The sequence below is a fragment of the Chanodichthys erythropterus genome, chromosome 21 (genome assembly GCF_024489055.1).
Source record: "Chanodichthys erythropterus isolate Z2021 chromosome 21, ASM2448905v1, whole genome shotgun sequence".
Classification (NCBI taxonomy): Eukaryota; Metazoa; Chordata; class Actinopteri; order Cypriniformes; family Xenocyprididae; genus Chanodichthys; species Chanodichthys erythropterus.
Window position 1 is genome coordinate 37,235,208 of NC_090241.1, and position 26,794 is coordinate 37,262,001.

The 26,794-nt window shown below is 39.8% G+C and overlaps 2 protein-coding genes across 8 annotated transcripts; one reads left to right on the forward strand and one right to left on the reverse strand.

The window, feature by feature from the left end:
- Nucleotides 1–16: 16 nt before the first annotated feature.
- Nucleotides 17–4,851, reverse strand: ddit3 (DNA-damage-inducible transcript 3). 6 transcript variants are annotated; one of them, XM_067373233.1, is made up of 4 exons: nucleotides 4,703–4,851; nucleotides 3,298–3,363; nucleotides 2,712–2,915; nucleotides 17–2,626 (listed from the first exon to the last, which is right to left on the reverse strand). In XM_067373233.1, the coding sequence occupies exons 3-4, from the start codon at nucleotides 2,850–2,852 to the stop codon at nucleotides 2,021–2,023; spliced, it is 747 nt and encodes a 248-aa protein (XP_067229334.1). In that variant the 5' UTR covers nucleotides 2,853–2,915; nucleotides 3,298–3,363; nucleotides 4,703–4,851; the 3' UTR covers nucleotides 17–2,020. The 6 variants fall into 6 exon arrangements, with proteins under 6 accessions (XP_067229334.1, XP_067229335.1, XP_067229336.1 ...); XM_067373234.1 differs by having other exon boundaries at nucleotides 2,712–2,938; XM_067373235.1 differs by having other exon boundaries at nucleotides 2,712–3,137.
- A 4,062-nt stretch (nucleotides 4,852–8,913) lies between these two features.
- On the forward strand, nucleotides 8,914–26,185 carry mbd6 (methyl-CpG binding domain protein 6). Of its 2 annotated transcripts, none has more exons than XM_067374048.1 (13): nucleotides 8,914–9,584; nucleotides 10,134–10,316; nucleotides 11,603–11,742; nucleotides 12,432–12,534; nucleotides 12,754–12,922; nucleotides 14,626–16,554; nucleotides 17,015–17,793; nucleotides 19,397–19,556; nucleotides 21,802–21,941; nucleotides 22,274–22,957; nucleotides 23,409–23,458; nucleotides 23,543–23,606; nucleotides 24,708–26,185. In XM_067374048.1, exons 3-13 carry the CDS (start codon nucleotides 11,627–11,629, stop codon nucleotides 24,765–24,767), a joined length of 4,254 nt encoding a protein of 1,417 aa, XP_067230149.1. In that variant the 5' UTR covers nucleotides 8,914–9,584; nucleotides 10,134–10,316; nucleotides 11,603–11,626; the 3' UTR covers nucleotides 24,768–26,185. The 2 variants fall into 2 exon arrangements, with proteins under 2 accessions (XP_067230149.1, XP_067230148.1); XM_067374047.1 differs by having other exon boundaries at nucleotides 8,914–9,335.
- The last annotated feature ends 609 nt before the right edge of the window (nucleotides 26,186–26,794 follow it).

The following is a 26,794-nucleotide window of genomic DNA, read 5'->3' on the forward strand; positions in this document are numbered from 1 at the left end:
TCATTTTAAAAAACTTTAATAACAAAATGTGTGTAATACAAGTCCATATTAAGTAAGGCTAAATAACAATTTGCTACGCTAATACAGTAATTCGGCATGCATGTTTATTTTAACATTAGGAAGGTAAATGATTACATGTAATGAAGATCATGTGATATGCATGTGATACACATATAGAAAAATAGGCATAGATCAGAGGCAGAGAGTGTTATAAACTGCTAGTTCTAAAAATTCTGAAAAAGTTTCAAGAGAAATAAGTGAGAGCAAAATCGCCATTCATCATAATCTTCCCCTTCATCTAAACACACACACACACACACACTCACACTTAGAGGCCTCGGGTTGATGGTGAGCGCAGAGAGAAACGGCTCACAATCGTTCAGAATAACAGTCCTGAGCTACTAATCTCTGTCATTGACACATTTAAAAGCCCTGTCATTAACACATTAGACCAATCAGAGCAGGCTGGTTACAGTGAAACACACCTCCATTCGCTTCTACAATCATGTTACTGATACAATCACGTTGCTTCTTCTACATCCTTTTTATTGCAGTTCTGCCGTTTCTTCCATCGTCTCTGCTACATTCCCTACAGACTCCTCTCCACAGACGAACAATCAGCTTTCAATTACGCAGAAAGTTGATTAACTTTGGGTAGTTTAATAAGAGTTGGTGCTTAAATCAAGCGTTTGCGATATTACCAGGTGAATCTCAAGGAAACCGGTCTTCGGAAGTCATGTTTTGCTCAAAATAAAGGTGGTTTTTAGTACCAAGTTAACTGCATACTGCATTTTTATTACTGTAATGCAAAATATCGCATACTTTGTGTTCTCTTTTGATCATTTTAAAAATATTTGTATTTGTTTTACTGTCTTAAATTTCTGCTGATTACAGTCGTTTTGTGTTTGTAAAAACCGTTTTCAACGTTATTTGCGTTTGATATTTTTATTGCTATAATGCAATCTCATTCTTTAATCGATTCGTAACATTTAAACACCATATTAGTACTTGCCTTAAATTTTTGCTGACTTAAATGTTTAAAAAAAATGCATTGGTCATTTTAATTTACTGAAAAAACTTAGTAAAATTAGGCTTTATTTCTTTCATTTATATAATTTCATATTCGCTTTCAATATTTTTATTCTCATTTGCGATATCATTCTTTAATTTGTGCCCTCTTTTGATCATTTAAAAAATATTTGTATTTGTTTTACTGTCTTTTTTCTTCTACAGTCGTTTTATGTAGATAAAAACCTTCGTTTTCTAATTTATCTAATTTCTTTTAATTTCTAATTTTCTTTTGATATTTTTATTGCTGTAATGCAATCTCATTCTTTAATTTATTCATAGTGTCATTTATTAAATTGTAACATTTAAACACTATATTAGTACTTGCTTTTAATTTTTCCTGATTTCAATGTTTTAAAAAATGCATAACGGCATTTTAATTTTAACTTTGTAAAATTCTCATTTATCGAATTTCATATTTGCTTTTGATATTTTTATTGCTGTAATGCAATCTCATTCTTTAATTTATTCATAGTGTCATTGGTTAAATTTTAACATTTAAACACTATATTAGTACTTGCTTTTAATTTTTCCTGATTTAAATGTTTAAAAAAAAAACGCATTACAGTCATTTTAATTGTAACTTCGTAAAAATTAGGCTTTTTCTCATTTATCGAATTTCAGATTTGCTTTTGATATTTTTAACATTTATCATAGTGCTATTCGCCTGATTGAAATGCTTAAAAAACATTATATTAGTCATTTTAATTGACTGAAAAAAGCTTTATGAAAAATCGAATTGGTTTTGGATGAGGTTGGACCGGGTCGTGTTTCCGTTGGGCTCCGCATTCCTTCTTTTCTTTACGGCTCAATCTGACTTTCTCTTTCTCTCTCGGTGGGAAACGCTCTCCCCTCTCTCCCCCCAATCCCACGTGTCTTTTATCTCCTTCTAAATGTGCATTTCACGGTCAATTGTTCGCTTCCCTTCAACCCCTTCTTTCCTGTTGCTCCTTCACCTCCTGGTGTTGACGAGTCTCTCGATGAGCGCCCGGCGCGTCCTCTGCACCTCCTCTCCCAATCGCTCGATCTCGGCTTTGAGGCGCTCGTTCTGATCCGTCAGCTCCTGCACCTTCCTCTCGTTCTCCTGCTCGCGCTCTCTTCTGCTCTTCTTCCCCGGGGATGGTGAGCACAGCGCGCCTCCTTTCTCGCCCCCTCGCTTTCTCTTGCCCGGCCGCGAGGAGACGGGAGGGGACGCCGGAGGGGAGCAGTTGAGGGAGGGCGAGCGGGACGCCGAGGAGCAGGACGACGTGTCGGGAACCGTTGGGAGCTCCTCCTCGCTGGCGGCCGGAGACGGAGGCGGGTGGAGGTGGTACCCGCCGCTGACCATCGTTTCCACCGACCCCACGCCTCCTTCGCTGAGGAGCTCGAAGAACTCGGGCGGAAGCAGGTCTCCTCCGGACGAGGTGTTCTCCGAATCGCCGCCTCTCCGGTCCTCCTGTCGCGGAGGCGTCGGCGGCGGGTCGTCGGTGACGCGTTGCACACCATCGCCCCATACCTGCCCCTCCGTCAACCAGGTGAGCGAGCAGCTCTCCAACACATCCAGAAACTCGGGCTCCTTCTGCATAAGAGGCGAAGAAGAGAAACCGTTAGGGGGAAAAACGTCGTACGGACGAGATTGTAGAACGGCGCTTGACGTTACTGACCTCGGAGCAAGGCGGGGCTCGCGTAAGTTTGGCCCCGCCTGCGTCGGAGCCCAGTATATCCTGTAGGTCTTCATACCACGCCTCCAACTCTGCACCACATAGCGGCCCCACACCAGGGGGGTACAGCCACTCCGCAGTCATCGCACCAATCAGTCGCTATCCACAGACACAATACGATATGCTCCCACACCTAGCACACCAGACCTGACCCAGAAAAAATACATAAACTGTCCAGAAGAGGAAATGAAAACAAACCTGCTGTTGCTGCACACCGATACGGCTCAACACATCAGAGTAAAGCTTCACCTGCACCGCAGGTTTTGGGAATAGCCGATTTATCTGGGTGACCCGCTATTATACGCGATATTAAGATTGACTGCTCGGCCACCGGGTGCAACAAGGACACACAGTGGCCAGACGGTGTTACTGCACAATAAATATTCAGAAGAGTTTCAGAAAAGCGTGCATGCATGAACAGAGGAAAAAAAGGTTTGTGTTGTTCATTATTATTTACTATATAGCCGATTTAGTGCTTATTTAAGATTCACTAAAATAAAAATAATAAGAACTTTAAAAAGGTGCTCACCTTTAAAGTGTCTCTTGTCAATCAAGTTTGAATGTGAGTTGGTGGCGATATTTTGTCCCAATAATTCTAGAGAAATAAAACATTGAACAGCTCAAGCAACAGTACTTGGTTACAAAATCTATTTAAAAATAAAATGAAAGAAATTAAAAATATCAATTTCTGTTATAAAAGCTATTTAAAAATTAAAAATGAATAAATAAATCTGAAACAAACACGTGCAAGTGATACAAAAGCATCATAGAGGGGCTTGTGGACGATCGGATGCTCGTAAAAATAACCCGTAGCAATTATTGATTCTTTAATCTTGAATCTAAAATTAGGTCATTGTATTTTTTTATGTAAACAAAGGCGCATTGTGTGCTCGAGGGCGCCCTCTGCGAGAGTCTGAGCAGACAGCGTCTGTCAAAACAAGCTGAAGGACTCGATCTCAACGCGAACACATTCAAGTTCAGCTGAAATAACATCGCAGAACTCATGAGAGGAAAAAACGCGATAATCAAGCTGCTTTAGATGCCTGTGTGAGACAATGAAAACAGCCCAAACATATGCACCTGAGGCACTCCCAAGTGTTTTGTTTTTCATATAAATCGTATTGCGGTGTAAAGCGATATATAACTAAAAAAATTAAATAAAATTTATATTATCTATTATTATTAAATTATTTAATCATTTAAATCAGTTTATTTGTGGTATTCAGGCTCCAAATGTGACTAAATCGAATATTTTCAAAGGACTCGACAGTCGTTAAATTATACGATAATTCACTTAATTTAATTTGTTTAAATTAATTTACTATATAAACTAACTTAACTGCCCATCTGGAGCTGGGATTTACGAAACTGACAGCGAGCCAATGACGTCATGGAATCAAAGTACAGGAGTGAGGAAACAAAGGGCGAACACTTCGGACCAAAATAACACTTTAAAAGTACTTTAACGATATAAAAACACAACGAGTTAGCCATCGTGACTACATCCATTTGATTTCCTAAACTGTAAAAAGTTGATGTAGCGCAGTTCCGTTGACGAAGCGTTATCGATCTTAACAAAAACCGTTAAAAATAAAACGTTCGCAAAAAAGTTCTCGCGTGCGCGTCTAAAATGCCGCGATCGTAGCGAAATGACAGCTGTCATCGCGTAGTTTTGTAAACAAGTAACTATTAAAGTAGTAAAGCAGTTAAGATTGTGCCTTAAATAAAGAAAACGGACGGAGAAAGAGAGAAAAAAAATCCAGTGAAATTTGAGTTGAACAACTGTATTCCAAAAACAGCCTGGGATAGTCGCCAAAACATGCGCATTCCTGTTTTCCAAAAGGAAAAGCTTGACACACATCTATATACCAGCGAGAAAAGTACAATCAGATCACAATATAAAGAATACAGAAATAGATAAAGATGACACTCACCCTTTTCTTTTTATTATTTCTTTTCCTCGGCTGTTTCGGATTCAGGGTTTGTGTGTGTTTTTGTAGAGATTGGTGATAGCTCATGTTAACCATTGTTCAGTTGAAGTCACCGAGTGTGGATTTCGGAAACTCCCGGGGACATTTATAGAGTGACTCCAACCGAACTCTGGGGGAAGGACCTCAAGGTGCAACCTAACGGAGAGTATGGAAAACTGACAGGAGATGGTCGGCCGTGCGCGCCAATCAAGCGAGGCGGTCGAAATTCTTCTGCTTAGAGACATCCAATGAGCAGACGCGCTGGGCGGGAGGGGCGGGACTTGGTGACTCTGCTGGTTGTCTCGCTCTGCGAGAGTTTGTGTGAGCGGGAAGATGTGATGCAGTCATAAGACGGCCAGGACGAATTTGGGGCGTAAGGGAGTCACATGAAAGGAATGATGCAATCGTTGGCAACCGGTTTCTAGTTGGAGATAAGACTAGCAGAACCCGAGCATGTTTTATTAAACAACCTTTCGTTAAAAAGAAAAAAACTGACAAACTACCCTATAAGGGTGTAGGAAAATGTGTCCATTTTTGCTTGCGTTCGCATATGCACCTATAAAAATAGGCAACGTTAATATCCGTGTCCGTCGTCGTGTGATATTGTACGCATTTGTTCGCTCTTTTTTCATCTTTAATAATTCCTCTCTAGTGACCCTGAGGCGATTCTTTCATGTTTCAGCACTATATGGAGCGAGGATATTCCATATAGGAGTTTGAACAATCCCTCCAGTTCCTCAGCCATTTCATTCCACAACATTCGACAACAAAACGAGATACACAATCGGCAATTCGATATATTAAACGACTTAAGTAGCTCAACACACCTGTTTAGAATCGCTAAATGAGCCTATAAAGTGACGTTGAAATGGTAAAGGTCAGAATCTAGTTCACAGATAAGATCGAATTCAGTGTAAATCAGCACAAGATTAGGTTTTAATCTTGAGTCCGAGAACACGCCCTAAATGTATGTTTTCCAACATGGATCCTATAGTCTGTATTGGACACTCAAAGTGTGGATGTTCTAATGATGCAATTTGGTTTTGGTTTCCACAGAACAAAAATAAAGGTTATTTATTAGCATTGACGGTTCCATGAGAACCTTTAACATCTTCAGAACCATTGGACAAAAGGCTCTTTATAGTGGAAAAATGTGTTTTGGATTATTAAAATTTTCTTGACACTAAGAAAAATAGTTATATGGGAACTGCAACTGGTTGGCATTGCACCAGCACAATTGTTTTTATGCTTTCTGTTTCCAAACGCATCCAGTTCATCACTATGGATCTTATCAGCACAAGAGTAGCTTTTAATCTGAATCCGAGAACACGCTCTAAATGTATGTTTTCCAACATGGATCCTATATTGGACCCTCAAAGTGTGGATGTTCTAATGCTGCAATTTGGTTTAGGTTTCCACAGAACAAAAATAAAGGATCTTTATTGGCATTGATGGTTCCATGAAGAACATCTTCGGAACCGTTGGACAAAAGGTTCTTTATAGTGTATTTTGGATTATTAAAGTGTTCTTGACACTAAGAAAAATGGTTTCATTCAAAGGTTATTTTTAGAAAACCGAGCCTGGTTCTTCAATGTTTTTATACTTTCTGTTTCCAAATGCATCCAGATCAGCACTATATGGAGCGAGGATATTCCATAGGAGTTTGAAAAATCCCTCCTCACCTGTTCCTCAGCCATTTCATTCCAGTCCAGTTGACAACATAACGAGATACACAATCAGTATAGATTCTGCATTGTTTTTAATGAAAGGACTTAAGTTGTTATTGTTCAATACAAATCGCTAAATTAGCCGATAAAGTGACGATGACATGATAAAGGTCAGAATCTAGTTCACAGATAAGATCTTCCAGTGTAAATCAGCACAAGATTAGATTTTAATCATCCGAGAACACGCCCTAAATGTATGTTTTCCAACATGGATCCTATATTGGACACTCAATGTGTGGATGTTTTAATGATGCAATTTGGTTTTGGTTTTCACAGAACAAAAAAAAAAAAGTTCTTTATTGGTATTGATGGTTCCATGAAGAAAATCTTCGGAACCATTGGACAAAAGGTTCTTTATAGTGAAAAAATGTGTTTTGGATTATTAAAATGTTCTTGACACTAAGAAAAATGGTTATTTGGGGATCCGCAACTGGTTCTTCAATGTTTTTATACTTTGTTTCCAAACGCATCCAGATCAGCACTATATGGAGCGAGGATATTCCACAGGAGTTTGAACAATCCCTCCTCACCTGTTCCTCAGCCGTTTCATTCCACTCCATTTGACAACATAACGAGATACACAATCAGTATAGATTCTGCATTGTTTGTAATGAAAGGACTTACTGTTCAACACAAATCGCTAAATAAATTGACGTTGACATGATAAAGGTCATAATCTAGTTCACAGATAAGATCTTCCAGTGTAAATCAGCACAAGATTAGGTTTTAATCCGTCCGAGAACACGCCCTAAATGTATAGCTTCAATATAGGACACTCAAAGTGTGGATGTTTGAAAACATTATTCTAATGATGCAATTTCGTCATCCAAATGGTTCCATAAAGAACTTTTAACATCCATTGGACAAAAAGTTCTTTATAGTGGAAAAATGTTTATGGGAATCTTAAAATGTTCTTGACACTAAGAAAATTTGTTTTTTGGGGGAACTGAAACTGGTTAATACCTTTTATTTTTAAGAGTTTTAAATGATATACTTTAATGGGTGACCAGAAACTTGTCCAGGGTTTGATCTGAACCCCTAAAACTGCCCTATAACTGTTGTTGTGGCACTGGGAATAACCATAACATGGTTGTGTAAAAATGCTGCCCAGATGTTGTTGTCCTGTATCCTTCAAATAAAACGATGCTAATGAGTTCAATGTTATTTAATTAACAGGTACACCCCCGTTTTAATTGCTTAAAATGATAGCTGTTATTAGGCACGACACGGGGTGACCTGTAACTCCTGGCCAACTGATGTCACCAGGGACTCATCTCGTTAGTATTCTGAAACTCTTCCAAACACAAGAGTTAAGTAGTTAAACTTGCATGGTGCAAAGCGTGCAATGTATTGCCTAGCAACAGCGCAAGTGGGATGCGCGTAAGGTTAGCGAATAGAAACCTCAAATACTGTTTCCAGGAGCAGGGCACCGCTCGCGTTGAGACGCTACTAACACGTCACGATCGGTTGGCTGTTGCTGTGTAGTCTCCCCGCTGCCTAATGGTTATCACCTCCGAGCGTGTAATTCTATTGGCAGGTTACGCCTTTATTCCCCAAAGTTGTGTTTACTCAACATTCCTTTGAAGTTTTAACAGGTTTAACTCTCAATAACTCCCTCTGTTTTGAAAACTTTGTCGAGTTATACCTGCCTTCAACGTAGTAGGAGGTTGATCTGATTTATATTTCACCCAAATGTTCAGATTGTGCCAGCGAATCACATTTCTGCTCAAGAGAATAACAGACATTTTACAATATACCATATGCTTAGAAATACCTACATCTTTCCTCCGCACTAAACAGGTTTTATCTGCAATTTTTTCCCCTCAGTAATTATAAAGTAGTTACGGGCGGACCATTTTTTTGTTTTCTCTCAGCTAACTGACACAATAAGGCCAATAAAGATATGCGTGTGTGTAGAAGCATTTTATGGCAGAAGAACAGAAATTTCTTTCTCTCAGGATATTCCCGCCTCCCGCTCACCTCAGTGAAACATACTCCACATTTCCAGTTCACGAGCATCAACGGTTACCTGACCGTTTGAATTTCCTTCAAACGAATTACCTTCGAATAGTCTGAGGCTTGATTTACCGTTTGTAGCCTCGTTTTTCCCTTTATTGACAGCGCAGAATAAAATAAAAAACGACTTATTTATATTTTATTTGTTTTATTTTATATAAAGCATATTGACACAACCAGTTAATAAAAAACTTAAAATATAAAAAATCGATAACATTTCGAATTTAACATCTAAAGACAAACAAAAAAACTCCAAACATGCTAGATTTATTTTACAATATGCAAACTCAAATCTACAGAAGTGTGTCCATACTTGTACTAGGGCGCGTTTTCCTCTTCACGAGTGGCTCTCTCGCTCCTCCTAGTGGCTTTGAAATTGTACGGAATTCCCAACCCTGACATCAGCTACTGCGCATGCGTGGACGAAAACTCCATGATTTTTTTTTTGGCACGGGATCCTAAGGAAAAATAGGAACTTGGAAACGAAGATAAACTAAAAGCACCATCACACAGGCATAATCAGCCCCTCGCTCGCATATGCACACAGTAAAGACGCTTAGGAGTGCGCTGGACCTTTGAATGAAGCGATCGCACGCTCCGCGGCCGAGCAGGATTCACGCGAAATTGGACGACAATGCACGGGGCGCAATAAAACCAAGCGTTATTGCTCTTTGTTTTTAAGCAGGACGGCTTGGATGGATGAAGACGCGGGGAAGTGGCTAAAAATCACACGGCGTTAATAACAGCTCCCGCAACGGCGACATTTGCAACTCAAAGCCATCGAGACGCTTGTTCTGTCTTTCGCCTGTGTTGTGCAGCGCGCCGAAGAAGCAGGAAACTTCGTAAACAGAGAGGTACGTAGCCCGCGAGCTAAAGAAAGCTAACAGCGCGACTACGCTGTACGCGACGCGACAAACTAGAACGCTTCCGTTTTAATGTAACGAAGACCACTTCGTTGGTTAATATCGGAGTGTTATCGCGTGTTCCGTAAGCTTACAATATAAATTGAATGTTTAAGAATGGGCCAGCTAGCCGTCAGTACGCGACATTTGTTTATTCTTCGGGACGTACAGTCTTCAAAAGTACCAGTGCGGTACTTGGGCGTATGTATTCATATTTTCTTTCAGTATTTACGTCCTGCTTTCTCCGAAACTTTGCGCACTTTTATTCGTGTTGGTTTGTTTACTCTTTAGCTCGCTGTTTCAGTCAGATCCCGTGAGCATTAGCCGCTTCACCGTCACCCGCCTTAATGCCAGAATAAAAACCGTTAAAATTTTATGCTTTTAGGCTGTGACATCATCTCGAACACTTACATTTGAATTTTTGATTTGGCGCCTCGAGTATGAGTTCCAACTGTCACTTTTCACTCTAGTGTCTGTCAGCCATATGTCACTCTAACGAAAAAGTACCTTGTTTTTGGACTTGTACCCTACTAACACCATGGTATTCAGTGCTAGAAACCGTGGTACTTGAATATGGTGGTTAAACTGTATCTTGTTACATATCAATGTAATCTAAATTTTCAAATATCATCTAGTATTTCTGTCAATAAGATTGATTTTTTCCAATGGTTATGTTGAAAATTGTTAAAATAGTTTACTCAAGCAATGTCGATCTCTCCTGAAATTGACTTTTTTTCTTTATCTTTTCAGGTTGTCGGCTTGTGGAGAGTTCCATAGAAGCATCCCAGTCCATTTGAGAGGACCGCAGAGGATTGTGTGTCAAGATGGATTTGTTGTACTGTTGCGTTGTGCTTCGTTAATGCTACGTTTATATGTCCTCCAAAGGGTGTATTTCACGAATGGTGCTGACCAAGGCTGTATAAAAATGAAAAGGTACAAAAACAAAGTGCTAAGTTACAGAATTTCTTTGTGTACTTCAACTACATTTATTCAGTTTGTTGCATTTTGATTGTGTGTGCTGAATACAGGGGTCATGCTTAAACCTATGATAACTGACATAATTGACAAAATAAATTAATGAATATCGAATCCAGGATAGTCACAGATTAAATGCTTGGAAGAGGAGTGACAACCCTATTTAGATTCAGTGTGAACACATTTTCAACTGAAATGAGTTTTGAGTCGATCTTCATCAAACCGAGTTTGGATCTGATTTGAAGCTAGTTTCTGTCTCTACTCTGATTTATTGTAAATGTAGTTGTCACTACATGATGACACCTGTACCTACACTTTATGAATGTCTCCTGAATCCAGAATAGTCAGATAAAATGCTCAGACCATATTTGAATTCAGTGTGAACACAATTCCTAACTGAAAATAAGTGAGTTGATCTTCGTCAAATCTTGTTTGGGTATGATGTGAAGCTAGTTTCTGTCACTACGCTGATTTAATGTAAATGTAGTTGTTACTACATGATGACACCTGTACCTACGTTTTATAAATAACTAAAATAACTTTTATAAATATAAATATCCTGAATCCAGAATAGTCAGATTAAATGCTCAGACCATATTTAGATTCAGTGTGAACACAATTCCTAACTGAAAATAAGTGAGTTGATCTTCGTCAAATCTTGTTTGGGTATGATGTGAAGCTAGTTTCTGTCACTACGCTGATTTAATGTAAATGTAGTTGTTACTACATGATGACACCTGTACCTAAGTTTTATAAATAACTAAAATAACTTTTATAAATATAAATATCCTGAATCCAGAATAGTCAGATTAAATGCTCAGACCATATTTAGATTCAGTGTGAACACATTCCTAACTGAAAATAAGCCTGTCATCAAATCTAGTTTGGATTTGATATGAAGCTGGTTTCTGTCACTACACTGATTTAATGTAAATGTAGTTGTCACTACCTACACTTTATGAAAGTCTCCTGAATCCAGAATAGTCAGATTAAATGCTCAGACCATATTTAGATTCAGTGTGAACACATTTTCAACTGAAATATTTCTTAAGTGTGAGACGATCTTCATCAGATCTAGTTTGGATCTGATTTGAAGCTGGTTTTTGTCATTAAACTGATTTAATGTAAATGTAGTTGTCACTACACGATGATACTAGTGTGAACACATTCTCAGCTGAAAATAAGTGAATTGATCTCTGTCAAATCTAGTTTGGATCTGAATTGAAACTGGTTTCTGTTTTTAGGAGCTGGATGTGTGTGAGCAGAAAATGACGGGGGGCAGTGAGAGTGCAGCAGGAGAAAAAGATGGAGGTACGGCGCTCATCGCTCAGATCCCGGTTGGCTGGCAAAGGAAAGTGGAAGATGGAGTTGTTTCGTACATCAGGTACGTCTACACATTATTTTGTGTTGTTTACTATGATGTGTTTGCTGTTCTTCTCAAATATGAACTCAAGTTGCCTGACAACGATGATTACACACAGATGTGTGTGACTTCACCTGAGCAAACACATGCCAGTGCGTTTAGTCTTCACACTAGGGTTTCTGGTGCCGACCCAAGTGTGTGACATTAGGGTTTAGTTCAAATCAAAAAGGGTTTAGTAAACTGGTCTGAGGTAGAGTTTATGTGAAGATCAATATTGTAAAACTTTCTCCATAGGGAAATTTATTTTGCACGATAGCTTGAAGCCTTTAAATACAGACCTACTGCGAGCTATGAGGTTGTCAATCGATAGTATGTGCTTTTATTGAAGCCATAAGCCTCCATCATTTCAATTTATTTTTAAGTAATCCTGTTTAACAGCGGAATTCCTGGTGAAAAAACATTACTCGTGAATATTTAAAGAAATCTCTATAAATTTTGACCAAATTGCAGCAAAAGAACTGTCAGATATTCAGTTCACATTTATTTACAATACATACCACATTACCACCTCAGGTGTGCATTATTTTCTAATAATTCAACGGTCCGTCGTCAATTATTCCTTGCATAATGCATTTTGTCATTGTTACTTGTCGGATATCAAATGAAGCTGTCAAACTACGCCATATCAATCTTTTCTTTTTCTTCTCCAGCCCGAGTGGTACAATCCTTCGATCTGTGGATGAGGTGAGGGTGTATCTGCGGACAGACGGCACATGTAAGTGTGGTCTCGAGTGCCCGCTTGTCCCAAATAAGGTGAGTTGTCCCAACATTCAGTGCTGAATCCTCCTCATTTATGATGCAAATTTGATTGCAGATTAATTCGTTAGGTTGTAAGGATTGCAGTTAATGAAATACTAGTGTACTGCAGACTGCATACTGCGTAGTTATACACTGTATTTTTTTAATAGTATGTGAAACACTATGATTTAGAAAACAATAAACTATGTTGTTATGTTGCAAAATCAATTGCAGGTCTTTAATTTTGACCCTGCTGCGATGGTCCAAGCTCCTGGTCATCATTCGAGTAAAATAGAGGAAGACATGACCAAACTCTGTAACCATCGCAGGAAAGTTGATGCCATGGCGGCATTATGCCAAAGCATGCAGCCCTCCCAACTCTCCCCGCCGGCTCAAGCCACAGGTATTGCATCTTAATACACACGTTATTCCAACTTTTTAGAAGGAATTTTCCAGGTTCTGTGACATGCTTTCATGATGTGTTGAAAGTGCATTACTGTAAACAAATTTTTGGTTTGTTTTTACAAACTGAGGGTTGAGTTGCAGTGGTTGTCTGTAGTAATTGACAGCATGTCACAGATTAACTTTTAACTTTTATTGAACCTAGAATATTCCTTTAATGGTTTGTCTTAAAGAAAATTGCAGTATATGACCATTACTGTTCTTATGAAGTGAAGATTACACCATTATATCTTTATTTTTACATTATGTCTTGTGTCCAAATATTAGCCATTCAGATTATTACATATGGCTAAAGCATGCAGTCATCTTCTGTATAGAATTCACTGTACTTAAGTTGTAAACTAAACTGCAACCACCAAGTTTACTTTTTGTAAAAACAACAAAACAAAAAAAAACCTTACAATAGCTCAAGTGCTTTAGCCATATCAGAATAGGATTTATCTGTAAGTATACCCCTTTGGAGTGTTTTGCAGCATTTAATCACTGTGGACTTTTAAGTTTGTCTTTGATCTGTGAATTGTTGCTTTGGTGTTTCACTAGTCGCAGCTTTATAGGAGAGTCACAAAAAGAAAGTCTCTGTTAAAAGATGTCATATGATATGGCTACAGTTTGCTAGAAGGCAAGTCTGAGATATTGAAGCTAACTGGAAGAATATTCTATGGTCTGAAGAGACCTGAATTTTAAGCCAGACACTGCCCGTATCTATATGACAGCACCATTCTGAAACTGACTTGAATGCTTATGGAAATGCTTGTTTTGTGTTTATTAACTTGAAGGGTTAGTTCACACAAATATGAAAAATCTGTCATGTTCTAAGGAAATTTCTGACCTTCCATTGACAGCTACACAACTGACGCTTCAAAAAGTTCATAAAGAGATCGTAAAACTACTCTGTGTGAATTAAGCAGTTTAGTCCAAATTTTCGGAAGAAACTCAGTCGCTTTATATGATGAACAGATTGAATTTAGACTTTTATTTACAAACTGCACCTGCTTGACGAGCGAGAACAAACCTCTTCTGAAACCTCATTGGTTCTTGCGGAAGCTCAAACGTGAGGTTCATGTGGTTCATTCTCGTGTTACGCAGCACGTTTGAGCTTCCAGAAGAGGTTTGTTCTCACTCGTCAAGCAGGTTCAGTTTATATGTAAATAAAAATCTAAATTGAAGCTGTTCATCATATAAAGAAATCGAGTCTCTTCAGAAAATTTGGACTAAACCCCTTAATTCATATGGAATTGACAATTCACAATCTCTTTGAAGCCTCAAAGTGCTAGTTGTGTAGCTGTCAGTGGAGGGACAGGAAGCTCTCAGATTTCATTAAAAAAATCTTCATTTGTGTTCCTTTACAGGTGTGGAATGACATGAGCATGAGTAATTAATGACAGAATTTTCATTTTTGGGTGAACTAACCCTTTAAGTGCATTTTGACCAGTTTGCGATGGTTAGTGTTGTTTTTTTTTTTTTCCCACGTTGAAATCTGAATATTTTTCTGCTCTGTTCTAGTTTTAAAAAAACGATGTGGTTCTATGATAAAATGTAAAACAAACATTTCCAAGGGGGTTAAATACCCTTTAAAGTCACTGTACCACACAAGTTCACTTTTCTTCAGGAAGGTGAGTCGTGTTGTCTGCTTGTTTGTTTAAGGAGGTGTTGTATGCTCAGTGGACGGCAGAGAGCTGAGAGGATCGATGGTGGCTCATGGAGACGGCGCCCACTGCACTTACCCTCAGCCTAGACACAACCAGCCCAAATCCAATATTGGCTTTCCTCTGTCCTCTTCTCGCTCTGTTCTGCAAAACGGTTCCGTTAACCTCACCCCTATTTCACGACCTCCAGAACAGGGTTCACCTTTAAAGAAGCCCCCAACGCCAGTGGGCTGTATGCCTGCTTATGCGAAACAGCAGTGGAGCCCTCATCCACCGCTCTCCCAAAACATCCCCCAAAGGACAGTGCATAACCCTGCTTCTCCAAGCAATGCAAAACCAAGTGTACACACACATGTGCATCCCCCAGACCCTTCCAACTCCTTTTCCTTATCCCCCTCTTCATCCGTAGCTCTGAGTGGTCGAGCAGCTCCGCCACATTCACAGGGAGTGAGTGTTAAGTCTCCCCCTCCTCTGTCACCCTCACGTTCCCTAGACACTTTCTCACCCCACCAACGCTCTCGCCACTCCTCGACATCCTCGCTCTCAGAGCACGGGGCCCCGGGGTCTGTCTTCATCCAGGGGGTCAAGGCCACCATGCCGTGCTCTTCTCCCAAGCTTCCCCTTGCGCCTTCCAGTCCGTGTAGTCGCTTGGAGGGCATTCTGCAGCACTATAAAGACTGTAGTACCTCCAACATCAGCTCCAATGCTAACCAAAGCAACCATCAGGTGTCACAAGCCTCGTTGCTGGCACATCCCAACGTAGGTGACAAGAGGAACGGATTGAGTTCTTCTCAAGCCCCAGAACTGCTCGGCCTTCCACTAGGACAGATTCTCAACCAACAGAAGATCCAGCAAAAGAGCCACATAAATAACTCTTTCCCTGCCAGCAGCCTCCTTTCTGCCGCCGCTAAAGCCCAGCTGGCCAACCAGAAAACTCCAGGCCAGCTCAGTGCAGCCGATGCGCTGGCCGCACTCCCTCTTAGTGGCCTGGACAAGGAGCAGCAGTCAAAGGTATTGATTAGCACTTTAAACAGTAGCGTCCACCCCACTTCCGCCAGAGCACAGTCCCTCACCGCCCTGTTGCTCCCGCACTCCCCTTCCCTTTCCCCGGCTTCCCCTGCTGTTGCTGAGAAAAACTTGCGCCGCAAACGGCAGAGGCATTCGCCCACCGTTTTGAGCATGCTGAAAGACTCACAGTTGGGTCGGACTGCAGGAGATCTATCCGGGCCTCCGCTGCTCATCTCCCCATGCCTTTCGCCACCTTCTCCTCCTGTACCTCACTCAGACAACCACCGGCTGTCTGTCGCTCCTCTGAATGCCTCCTTCTCGAACAATGCTCTTAGGTTGCAGGATTCGGAGGAAGGCAGGAAGCCTGGACTTGCTAATTCTCTCCCGCTTTCCTCCCCATCTCCTTCCCAGCCCCTTTCCGCCTTGCTTCAGCTTCTTAGCATGCAGAACGCAACCCAGCAGTCCAGCGTCGCCACTGCCATGCCTAGCAACAGGCACACAAACACGCTGCCCTCTTCACCCAGACCCATCACTCCACAGACACCCCACTGCGAAGGACAGTCCACATTACGTGTACACAACCCCACCCCACAACTTCAAGCCCAAAGCACAGTGCCCATGCCCGAAACTCCTGCCCAGCAGCCCCAATCCCAACCCTTTACTTTGATGGGTGACGAAACAACCATGAACCTCAAAACAACCTCCAGCAACACCATCTTGAACTTGAGCCAGCCCCATACGGGCACGACGCCGGACCTCAGCAGTTCAATTCTGAGCATGATGAACCAGATGTCCTCAACCTCCTGCTTGCCCCCGTTCCCGGAGAAAAGTTGTGGGTCCAAAACGACAGAGACTTGTCCTGACCACAATACCTACCAAATTAACCAGTCAAATCACAATCAAGCTGTGGAAAGTAAAGGTAAGACTTCTTATCTTGTGTTTCTTGGGACATTTTTACACCAAGAGCTTGATTCACGAAAATCTTCTCAAGAAAGACATTAAGAAATGTCTTATATTCTATGACGTTCATAAAAATTAAAAAGCGCAGAAGAAGAACAGACGATCTATGCATAGATGTGTTTTCATGTAATCTCTCAACCAGCGACAAGACACTAATTTTAAACTGTACCGAAATGTAAAAATGCTGTACCGAACTGTCATGTTTGTGCACCGTTACACCTCTAATTAATATCTATTGTAACCCCGTTAAGTTGTAATGCTTATCTGCAACAATTAATTAGAAACAACCCAATAAATTCATTAAACACGTTACCTTTGGGGATTTAAGACAAGTTGGTTATTCTTAAGAATGTTTCGTGAATCCGGCCCCAGAGCTTTTGTTTTGGGTGGTCCGTTTTACACTTGTGTTTTCTTTGCAGGTCCTGTAGAGACAATGGATCAGCCGGACTCGGACCCAAGATTGCTGGGTGGCTGTGAGCCCGACCACAGCCTCTCTCTATCCGCTGCCCCGTCTTCCGATCTTTCTAACCCCGCTGTTTCCCTACCGCTAGCAGAGGCTTTTCCCTTCATGACCCAAGAACAGCTCCTCCAGCTTCTCTCCTCCAATGCCGGTCTGCCCTCCCTGCTGCCACCCTTCCTCGGCTCCCTGCCTTTAGGGGTCTGGACGGGCGGCACCCAAGCCCAGCAACCACAGCCAACCAGCACCATCCTGAACCAGGGCTCTCCTCTCAACGTCCTAAACCAGGGCGAGCTTCCTCTCAACCTGGTGAGCCTGTTAAATCCACCAGGCTCGGCTTCAGCCCTGCCCCCTGTTGCAGGGGTGGAAGGCAGTGAAAAGCCCCCTGGGCTTCAAGCCCTACTCATGGCTTCTTTGCTGCTCGGGCAGAATCCAGCTGCCATGTTGCCCTTGCCAGCGCTCAACCTGGAGCTTCCGACGCCACAGCAGCAGGTCTTTGCTGACGGAGTGTCTCTGGAGAAAACCCCTGCTCTGCTGGACTCTGTCCTGATGGGGCCGGGGCTCCTGGAGGCTCTTCAAACTCTAGCGCCCAGCGCAGATGGCCAGTCGCTGCTTCTTTCCGCATCGCTAACTCCACCCCCTCCCACCTTCCTGTCCCTCAACCCCGCTCTGCTGGCCGCAGCTCTCGCCCAGACCGAACCCCTTCCCAACCACACGCCATCCCCCCCGCCTCATTCTCAGGTATACACACAGGCCAACACCAGTTGCATGCTTCGCTACACGTGCACATACAGTCTGCATAGCTCAGAATGCTGTATGCATCTACTATGACAGGGTTTCCCAACTGGATGTTATCCCCCTAGTGGTTGATAGTGGAACTGCATGGGATTTGTGAGATTTAAATACAAAAACGAAAACTTTAAATATAAAACCTCTGCGTAATTTTTAACCTCTAAATCAATTTTAGTTATTCCCGCAGGTTTCACGATCACACCAAAAGCGACCGCACCACTGATCTATATAAGTCGCGCACACAAAGCCGCCTTTCAAACCGCTCACGAGTATTCCGGTAAATACAGTCAGTTGTGGAACATAAAAACTTGAGAAAAAAAAACGCATTTTGTGTGTAAGGGGCCGGTCACACAGAACGCTGTCTGTGTCTAAAAACGCGAGATGCAGCGTTCAGGAGTGGTTTTAAAAAAAAAAACAACATAGAACGTGAGAGTCTCGAGACGCGCCTTTGAGACGTGATGCAATAACGACAATAACGGAAATAACAGAAATAGGCAAACTGCAGAATTTACAGATACAAGTTTTGACATGGAAAAAAAGAAAGTAAGATAATATTGAGCGCCTCCTCCGCCATGTTGCCATTATATAAAACAGTTGTCATGCCAACTTGCAACGCTTGCCCCGCCTCCAAGTTCTTCTGATTGGTCCACTGTTTTGGAACTGACATTGATGAGCGGCGCTGTGTGTAAAAGTTGAAATTCTTTTAACTTGACACAGCGTCTTAAAAACGTAACGGTCATGCACATCCGTCAAGCAAGTGTTTACATAGAAAAACAATGGGAAAGTAGCGCATTGGAATATAAAAACGCGTTCTGTGTGAACGGACCCTAACAGTGAATTGGATCCGTGCATAAGCTCTTAAAGTGACAGCAGCCTAATAAACCTGCTGCAAAAGACAGAAAATCACTTGCTGCTCTTTACCGAATAACTTTTGTAACTAAAAAAAACGGTATCGTATTGTTGGAAATTCCAGTATCGTGATAACACTAATACAATATTTAAATTCTAACATGAAAAACTCCTTGTGTCTGGATGATTGTCTTAATGATACTTTTGTTTTGGCATTATGTTGAGAATTTGTTGGGAAAATGTGGTTAATTGTAATGTCACACTGCAAAAAGTCTTAAAAAATAAAACTTTTCACCATTTTCTCACCCTCGTGTCGTTCCAAAGCCATAACGCATTTCATTTTAATGGAGGGACAGAAACCACTCTGGTTTAATTAAAAATATATTATGTTATGTATCAAAGTCTTACGGGTTTGGAACAACATGATGGTTGGTGAGTAAATGATGACAGCATTTTCATTTTTGGGTGATCTATCCCTTTATTTAAAATAGGCTTCATTTTATTTATGTAAAATGTAATTTATTTTGAACTATGGGAACATTTTCTCACTCAGAATGCCAACTCAAAAATGAAAAAAGTTCAGCTGGTAAACTTTGGGAATCTTTGTACTGTGGGTTATTGTTAATTTTCCTCATGGTATTTTCATATGCAATATAGTACATGCATCTTGTGCAATACATATATATAATTCTGTGTGGTTTAGGGGACTCTGTCCAGCCCTGCTCTAGTTTCTACCTCGGTGTCCTGCGGTCCTCTGGTCTCCACCTCGGGGCCGGAAGTGTGTGACCCCCTGGCCGAGCAGGACAAGAACAACGGCCAGACACCTCACTTCCTGCCGCATCTACTCACCCCTGGGGTTCTTGGTAAGTGGATCAGTCTTTAATCCAAATACCCAAATTAACCCAAATAGTTTTTGGTGAAGTTTTGTTCACGCATCAACAGAAAACGGCATGGACTAGAAGATTTTAGATTTAAGAAGCCGTATCATTATCAGTTAAAATCAAGAAATTGATCTGGTCAATCCAGAGCGAGTGTCACACAGCTGGCATGTTTAACTGTTGTAGCTTATCCTTGTTATGTCATGAAATAGACGCTGAACACAGTTAAAACATGCCATCCGGTCACTGATTTCAGCCCTCCAAAACTGAAAATAGCTTTTTCAGCCAAAAACTTTGGGTTGCTGAAATTTCTGTGCATCCTTATTTTATTTCAATTCAGTTTCTGTTTTTTTTATTTTTTTTATTTCACCCCGGTACACAGAAATGCAAAAGCAAATATGCATTAGTTTACAGTTTTATCATGTTGAGAGGAAATTTTACTGCTTTTTCAGCTGAATATTTTCAATAACGAAATTAGTGATGGACTGAAATATTGTCCAGGCCATTTAATGCACATATATTTGATCATTTTATTGACAAAAATGCTTCCCCTACTGTCTGTTCCAGGCCATGCCAGTTTGTAATGCACATTTTCCATCTCTAAAATATTTTTGTGCAATATTGTATTATGTAATATTTTATCAATCATTGAATAACCTGTGCATCTTGAGTCGATGTGATGCAAAATAAAGCCTCAGCAGGTTAAAAAACAAGCAGCCATTACTAGTTTCCTTCTAGTTTGATTCTCTGCTGTTCCCTCCATGTCCACAATACAAAATGGCCATGTGGTGTTTATTGGCTGTACTTGAACTCGCTCGTCCTGCCCGATGGCATTACATTGACGTTTTATAGGCTGTCTCTCTGCTCTGGGGGATTTTCAACCTTCACCGACACCTCGGCTGACTCGGCACACTCATTCACACTGACTGCTGGATGGGAGAAGTCGGGAAAGTGAAACAGACTTGAGTGTTTTTTCTTAAATAAAGTTTGGCCACAGCAGTGACATTCCTCCGACATCATCTCGGTGCAGAACTGCTGACGCAGAGCGCTCTGCCAGATCTGATGTTGACGTGTAAAACTCATGAGAAACTCCAGGAAAAGTTAGTCTCTCACTGATGATGCTTGAGGTTTTCTTCATGTTGTTTTTATTCTCATTTAATGTATCAAGCGTTGCCCTCGAACAATGGAAGAGGAAAAGCAAATTTGAATCAAAACATCTTTTTTGTGTCTATAAATAGAGCCCTTTAATTTTGGTCAGAATTCAGTCACAAAAATGGAATTTAGTGTGTGACGTGGATTTTGGCAAAATTTGGATGAATAAATCAGAAGTAGGGCTGTACGCTTCATCACATGACAATATGAACTGTGAATATTAAAGTGCAAAAGCACTATTAAATATAAAATCTGCATGTTTTGCATGTGTTTTTTTTTATTATTATTGTTCAAATGTAATCAAACAATTAAAAAATAGTGGAATTTAGGAAAAATAAATTGAAATTTAAGAAAAAATAAAACCTTTTTTGTACTTTTAATAAATTGTTAAATTGTATATCATGATTTCAATTAATTGGACATGCTTTTTGATTGCAAAAATGTAATTTAACCATTAAATCAGAGTCCAGAATGGGTCCTGTTTAATTTGTTTGTTTTTCTGAGCAAAAATTAAATATTTTTTTACCATGATTTACAGAATACACCCACTAAAATGTCATTCAGTGTAACAATCGTGTCAGGGATATTTACAACAAAAATATATTTATGCCTTATTAAACACTTTTTACTTTTACCCCAAATTTGAATTACTTGTAATTTTACATTTTTAAACTTTGCCACTATCCTAGTTTTTGTCAGCAAGAATTTTTTACTAATTTAAAATGCAATAAAATTTAGTATGCTCACTTACTCTTTTATATATTTTAATACGTACAGGTCAGAATAAGTATGCTTAAATTCTTACATAATTATTAGTGTTACACTGAATGACAGTGAAATATTATTTTACCCACATTTTGACATTTTATTCTTCCAAAACTGATTTGAAACCTTAAAAGTAGACGTTTTACTTGCATCAATTTCTGTGTATATAAAATCACTTTTTGTACATTTCTATTGATGCAGACATCTAAATCAGTCTATTGTGACATGATGTTTGGTGATTTTCTCCTTGTCGTATTGAACTGCTCTAATATCTTCCAGAATGCATCAGTGTTGTGTTTCTCTTTGCTCTCAGGTGACCTCACAGCTCTGGGTAACATCAACAGTCTTCATAGTTTACTAGGAGCCGGACATCTGCTGCTGCCGCAGGGCCCGTCTCTGGGCGTCCCGCTGCCACAGAACCAAACGGCTCTCAACCCGCTCACCTGTCTGCAGGTAAACCTAAAAGCATCGCTGCTTAAAAACATGCCAGAAAATGGCACCATTTGGTAAAAAAATAGTAAAAAGGGATTAAAAATGGGTTTCAATGGGGACATTTTTGTCCTTAAGATCCTGAGTGGAACATTTTTTTGTGTTCTTAGTACAAAATATATTTTTTTAAAGAAAATGGGGGTGAAATAGTAAAATTAGAGCCAAAATGTATGCATTTGGCATTAACACAGTCAAAATGATTAAACAAAAATGTCTATAAGGTCACACAAGGGTTAATCAGCAGCCTTTAAATCAAAAGAGTGCCGGTGTTTATTGACGTATTTTCTCTTTCTCAGCTGACGATGACGCCCGCGCTCATGGGAGAGAAGCCAGTGAGTCTGCATCAGACCCCTCCGTCACAAGAAGAGCTTCCGCCAGCTCAGACATCCCAGGATTCCTTGCTCAACCCGGTCCAGACCCCTGCGCAGCAGAGAGAGGGCTCCGGCACGGGGCTGTTTGACCCGTACGGTTCCTTCATGGACACCATCTACACGTCCTTCCTGCAGGTGAGCGAGCGCGGGGCCGAGGGCGGCTCTGACTCCACGCCGCTGTCGTACCCCGAGCTGCCGCCCCTCCTTCAGCAAGCCAGCGCCCCGCCGTCCCTCAGCCCGCGCCGGGCGTGTTCGGTCCACAACCCGGACCTGTCCCGCCTCGGCATGGAGATGGCCCAGTCTCCGGCCCGCGGCACACCCAAACTCAGCGAGGACCCCTCGACGCCGCCGCCCTGCAGGCCGGCCGGAGCAGACGCTCTGTCAGACGCCCCGCTGCATCCCGCCTTCATGGAGGAAGCGAAGACCGATGGGTCAGCCAAAGTGTGCCTCTATAGCAACGGGATCGATTCGGGAACGGATGGAAGAGGAAACAATGATGAGGAGGATGAGGCAGATGAGGAGATGGATGGACGAAGGCCGCAGGGATATTTGAGTCCGGGTGAGAGGGCGGTCGATGACATCAGCAGCAGAGACGCAGAGCAAGTGAGGGTGAGTGTGATCATGGCGTCTGCACTTATTTTATTATTTATGTAATATTATGGTATTTAATCATATTTTTAGTTAGCTTTTTAAATTTCACTTTTTATTTTTAGTTTGTTTCAGTATTTTTTTATGTGCCTTTTCCATTTTTTTATGCTTTTTTTAAAAAAATATTTTTTAGCTTTAATTTTGTTTTAGTTTTAGTCATTTTGGTGCTTCACATTAAACTTGCCAAGGCAATTTTTGTTCAATTTATTTTATCTTTATTTCTACAACTATAAGGTTTTTCAATTTAAAAAAAAAAAAATAAAAAAATCAATATTAAAATATTGTAATGTAATGTAATGTTTCAGAGTGCTTCAATACCTTTATTCATAGCAGTGTGTACTGCGCACTAAGTAGTGCATTAGTATTTATTTCCTGGTATAACTCTAGTTTAATTTCTCTTCCGTCCACACAGACTGAAGACATGCACACAGGAGCCAGAAGGGGGCGCAAGAGGAAACAGTCGTAAGTGCAGCTGTCCAGAGCTCAGCACGTTCCTTCACTTGTGTGAAGTGCTTTGTGTTTTTACTCTCTTCTTCTTCCTGTCAGACTGCAGAGGGGTCCAGACCTGCCAGGCGGCATAGACAGCATCATAGAGCAGCCCACTGCGACGGTGAGACACACACACACACACATACTGCAAACATTTCACACTGTTGGACTGCACATGTGATGTGCATTAATCAGGGTCCCTGCGGGTCATTAAGACTTAAAGAACTAAATTCTGTTGTATCAAATTTAAGGCCATAAAAAGTCTTATATGTCTTAAATGATAAAAGAACATCTTTTTCAATAGATCTTCAATTTAAGAGTTCTTAAATTTAAGAGGTTTTTAAATTTCAAGATTTCTTAATTTTAGGTTTTTAAATTTCAAGTGTTCTTAAATTTAGGAGTTTTTTAAAATTCAAGAGTTCTTTAGATTTTTAAATTTCATGTGTTCTTAAATTTAAGAGGTTTTTTAAATTTCAAGAGTTCTTAAATTTAAGAGGTTTTTAAAATTCAAGAGTTCTTTAGATTTTTAAATTTCATGTGTTCTTAAATTTAAGAGGTTTTTTAAATTTCAAGAGTTCTTAAATTTAAGAGGTTTTTAAAATTCAAGAGTTCTTTAGATTTTTAAATTTCATGTGTTCTTAAATTTAAGAGGTTTTTTAAATTTCAAGAGTTCTTAAATTTAAGAGGTTTTTAAAATTCAAGAGTTCTTTAGATTTTTAAATTTCAAGAGTTCTTAAATTTAAGAGGTTTTTAAAATTCAAGAGTTCTTTAGATTTTTAAATTTCAAGAGTTCTTAAATTTAAGAGGTTTTTTAAATTTCAAGAGTTCTTAAATTTAAGAGGTTTTTAAAATTCAAGAGTTCTTAATTTTAGATTTTTAAATTTCAAGTGTTCTTAAATTTAACCTAAAATTAAGAACTCTTGAAATTTAAAACCTCTTAAAATGAAGAATTCTTAAATTTGAGAGGTTTTTACATTTCAAGCATCTCAAACTAACAGCAGCCAACTTTTACAGTTCCTACTGAATCAAAACAGGGAGCTTATGCTGCATTCACGCCATAACTACATTCTGAAATTTATAACATTTATAGTTTTAAGAATTCTTAAACCTAAGAGTTTTTTTAAATTTCAAGTGGTCTTAAATTTGGGGAAGGAAAAATGGGGATCACACATGGCTATGATGCTTAAACGTATTAATCCGTGTTTGATGTGTTGTGACGCAGATATCGCTGTCGAGGCCGGCCCGCTCCACCAGAGGGAAGAGACGCCGCGTGGTCCGATAGGTCCGACTGAACTTTACCACCAACACCAGCACTGTTGCCATGGCAACACCATCACAGCGTTTCACTGAGCCGCACTGTGAAGAGTCTCCCGTGATCTCGCTCCTCCGTCACGTCTGTTTGTGTTTGTTCAACTTCTGTTACCGTTCAAACCAGAGCAACTTCACCATTGTTACATCGAACATGAGAGGGTTTTACTAATGAGAGCTATTGTTAAAGTGTCGCATGAATGCATCAGTTTAGGAATAGTTACTGTTCTTTTACCAGTTCTTTTAATGATTTTCTTTTATTTGCTTCTTTTTGATGACTGTGATTGACAGCTCTGTCTGAACATTCACTCCCATCAGTCTTCAGATGCACACATGCCTGTGTCCATGTTGTTCTTGTTGTTGTTGTCGTCATCAACAAATTAGTGATAGCTTGTGTTCCAGAGCCAAAATCCCTTCGTCTCTGGGAATCTTTCCAGTCGACTGATCATTGCATCACAAATGTCATCTGATCATTTAACCCATCATGCACCTCATGAACCGCTTTACAGCACCAGACGCATTCAGCAGGAGTTTTGTCACACTGCAAAAAAATGTTTTCTTATTTGGGAATTTGATCTTGTTTTCCAATACAAATAACATACTTAAATCAAGATACATATACTGAAGGAGCAAAATATACTATATAAATAAAATATTTAAGGTAGAAAAAAATAAACATGACATTTCCTTGATGTCAGAACCATGACAGACAAGAAAAAATTTAAACATAATTCAAAAGGAAATCCCCATTGGCAGATTTTTCTTTTCTTCCGCAAAAAATGATTTTTTTTTTATATATATATATATATATCTATCTTCAGTCATTTTGCTCATCCAGTAAATGTATCTTGATTTACAAATGTTTGTGCTGGAAAACGAGACAAACACTATTTTTTGTAGTGTTTTATGCCGTCCTGCAGAGACACTGAAACTGAGACATGTGGTTTGAGATGCCCAACGACACCCAGTTTCTCTCATAACTCTGTTTTGTCTTTGCAGGGCAGTATATATATATATATTTTGTATGTGTATATGTGTGTGTGTGTTACAGGAGGGAGTGAGTCTAGTGTATTTGTAGGTTTGTAGGGGCTTTAGTCGTGGCTGGTGTCGCACAGGACTGTGTTACCCAGAGCTCATCAACACAGGCACAAGATTATTACTGAATATTTAAAATAATGATTTAATAATGTGGCTGATTATGCAATTTTACTATTGAATTTATGTATATATGTACAGTTTTAGTATTTTATTTTGTACACCTTTTTTTAGGAAAAAAATGATCAATTTGTAAAATATTTCTCCTGCAGAGAAACCTTTCCTTTCTCATATTCATGTTTGATTTGTAAAGAAAATACTTTGAGAATTGTGAACAAGTAGCATTTCCTTTTTTATTGGGAGTTGATTTTTTTTTTTTTTTATTTAACAAATTAAAAGGTTTTAAATCAAGATCAAGAGATTTATTGTCGTGTGCACAGTAAAAAACACCACGGTTTAGAATGAAGTCTCCCTTATACAAAAATATACAGTTTAATATATACAGACTAAATATATACAAAATATGCAAATGAAGAACGTGATCCAAACAACGTCGACTTTCAATTAAAATTATTCATTTTTGGTAACACTTTAGAATTGTCACAACTAACAGTGAGCAGTATTTTTATAGCATATATTAATCTTTGTAAAAGGTAATAATATAATCCATGTTGGATCATCAGTGCATAAATAAAATGTTTGAGTTAAAGTATTTGTTAAATATTGAAATGCACTTTTACTAATTAATTTACTAATGGGAAACTCAGAAATAATTTTGATAAGTTTCCGAGTTGGGTGGGTCATAAATGGTAAACATGGCAGCATAAAATTGCAATAAACACGCATGTAATGCTGCCTTCACGTGCTGTCGGAATTATCCCAAATACAAGTTTCCTAGTTGGAAAATTTCTACTCGTAAATTTCTAGTCAGTTTCCTTCTTGGAGTTTTCTAGTTGAAAAACCCTC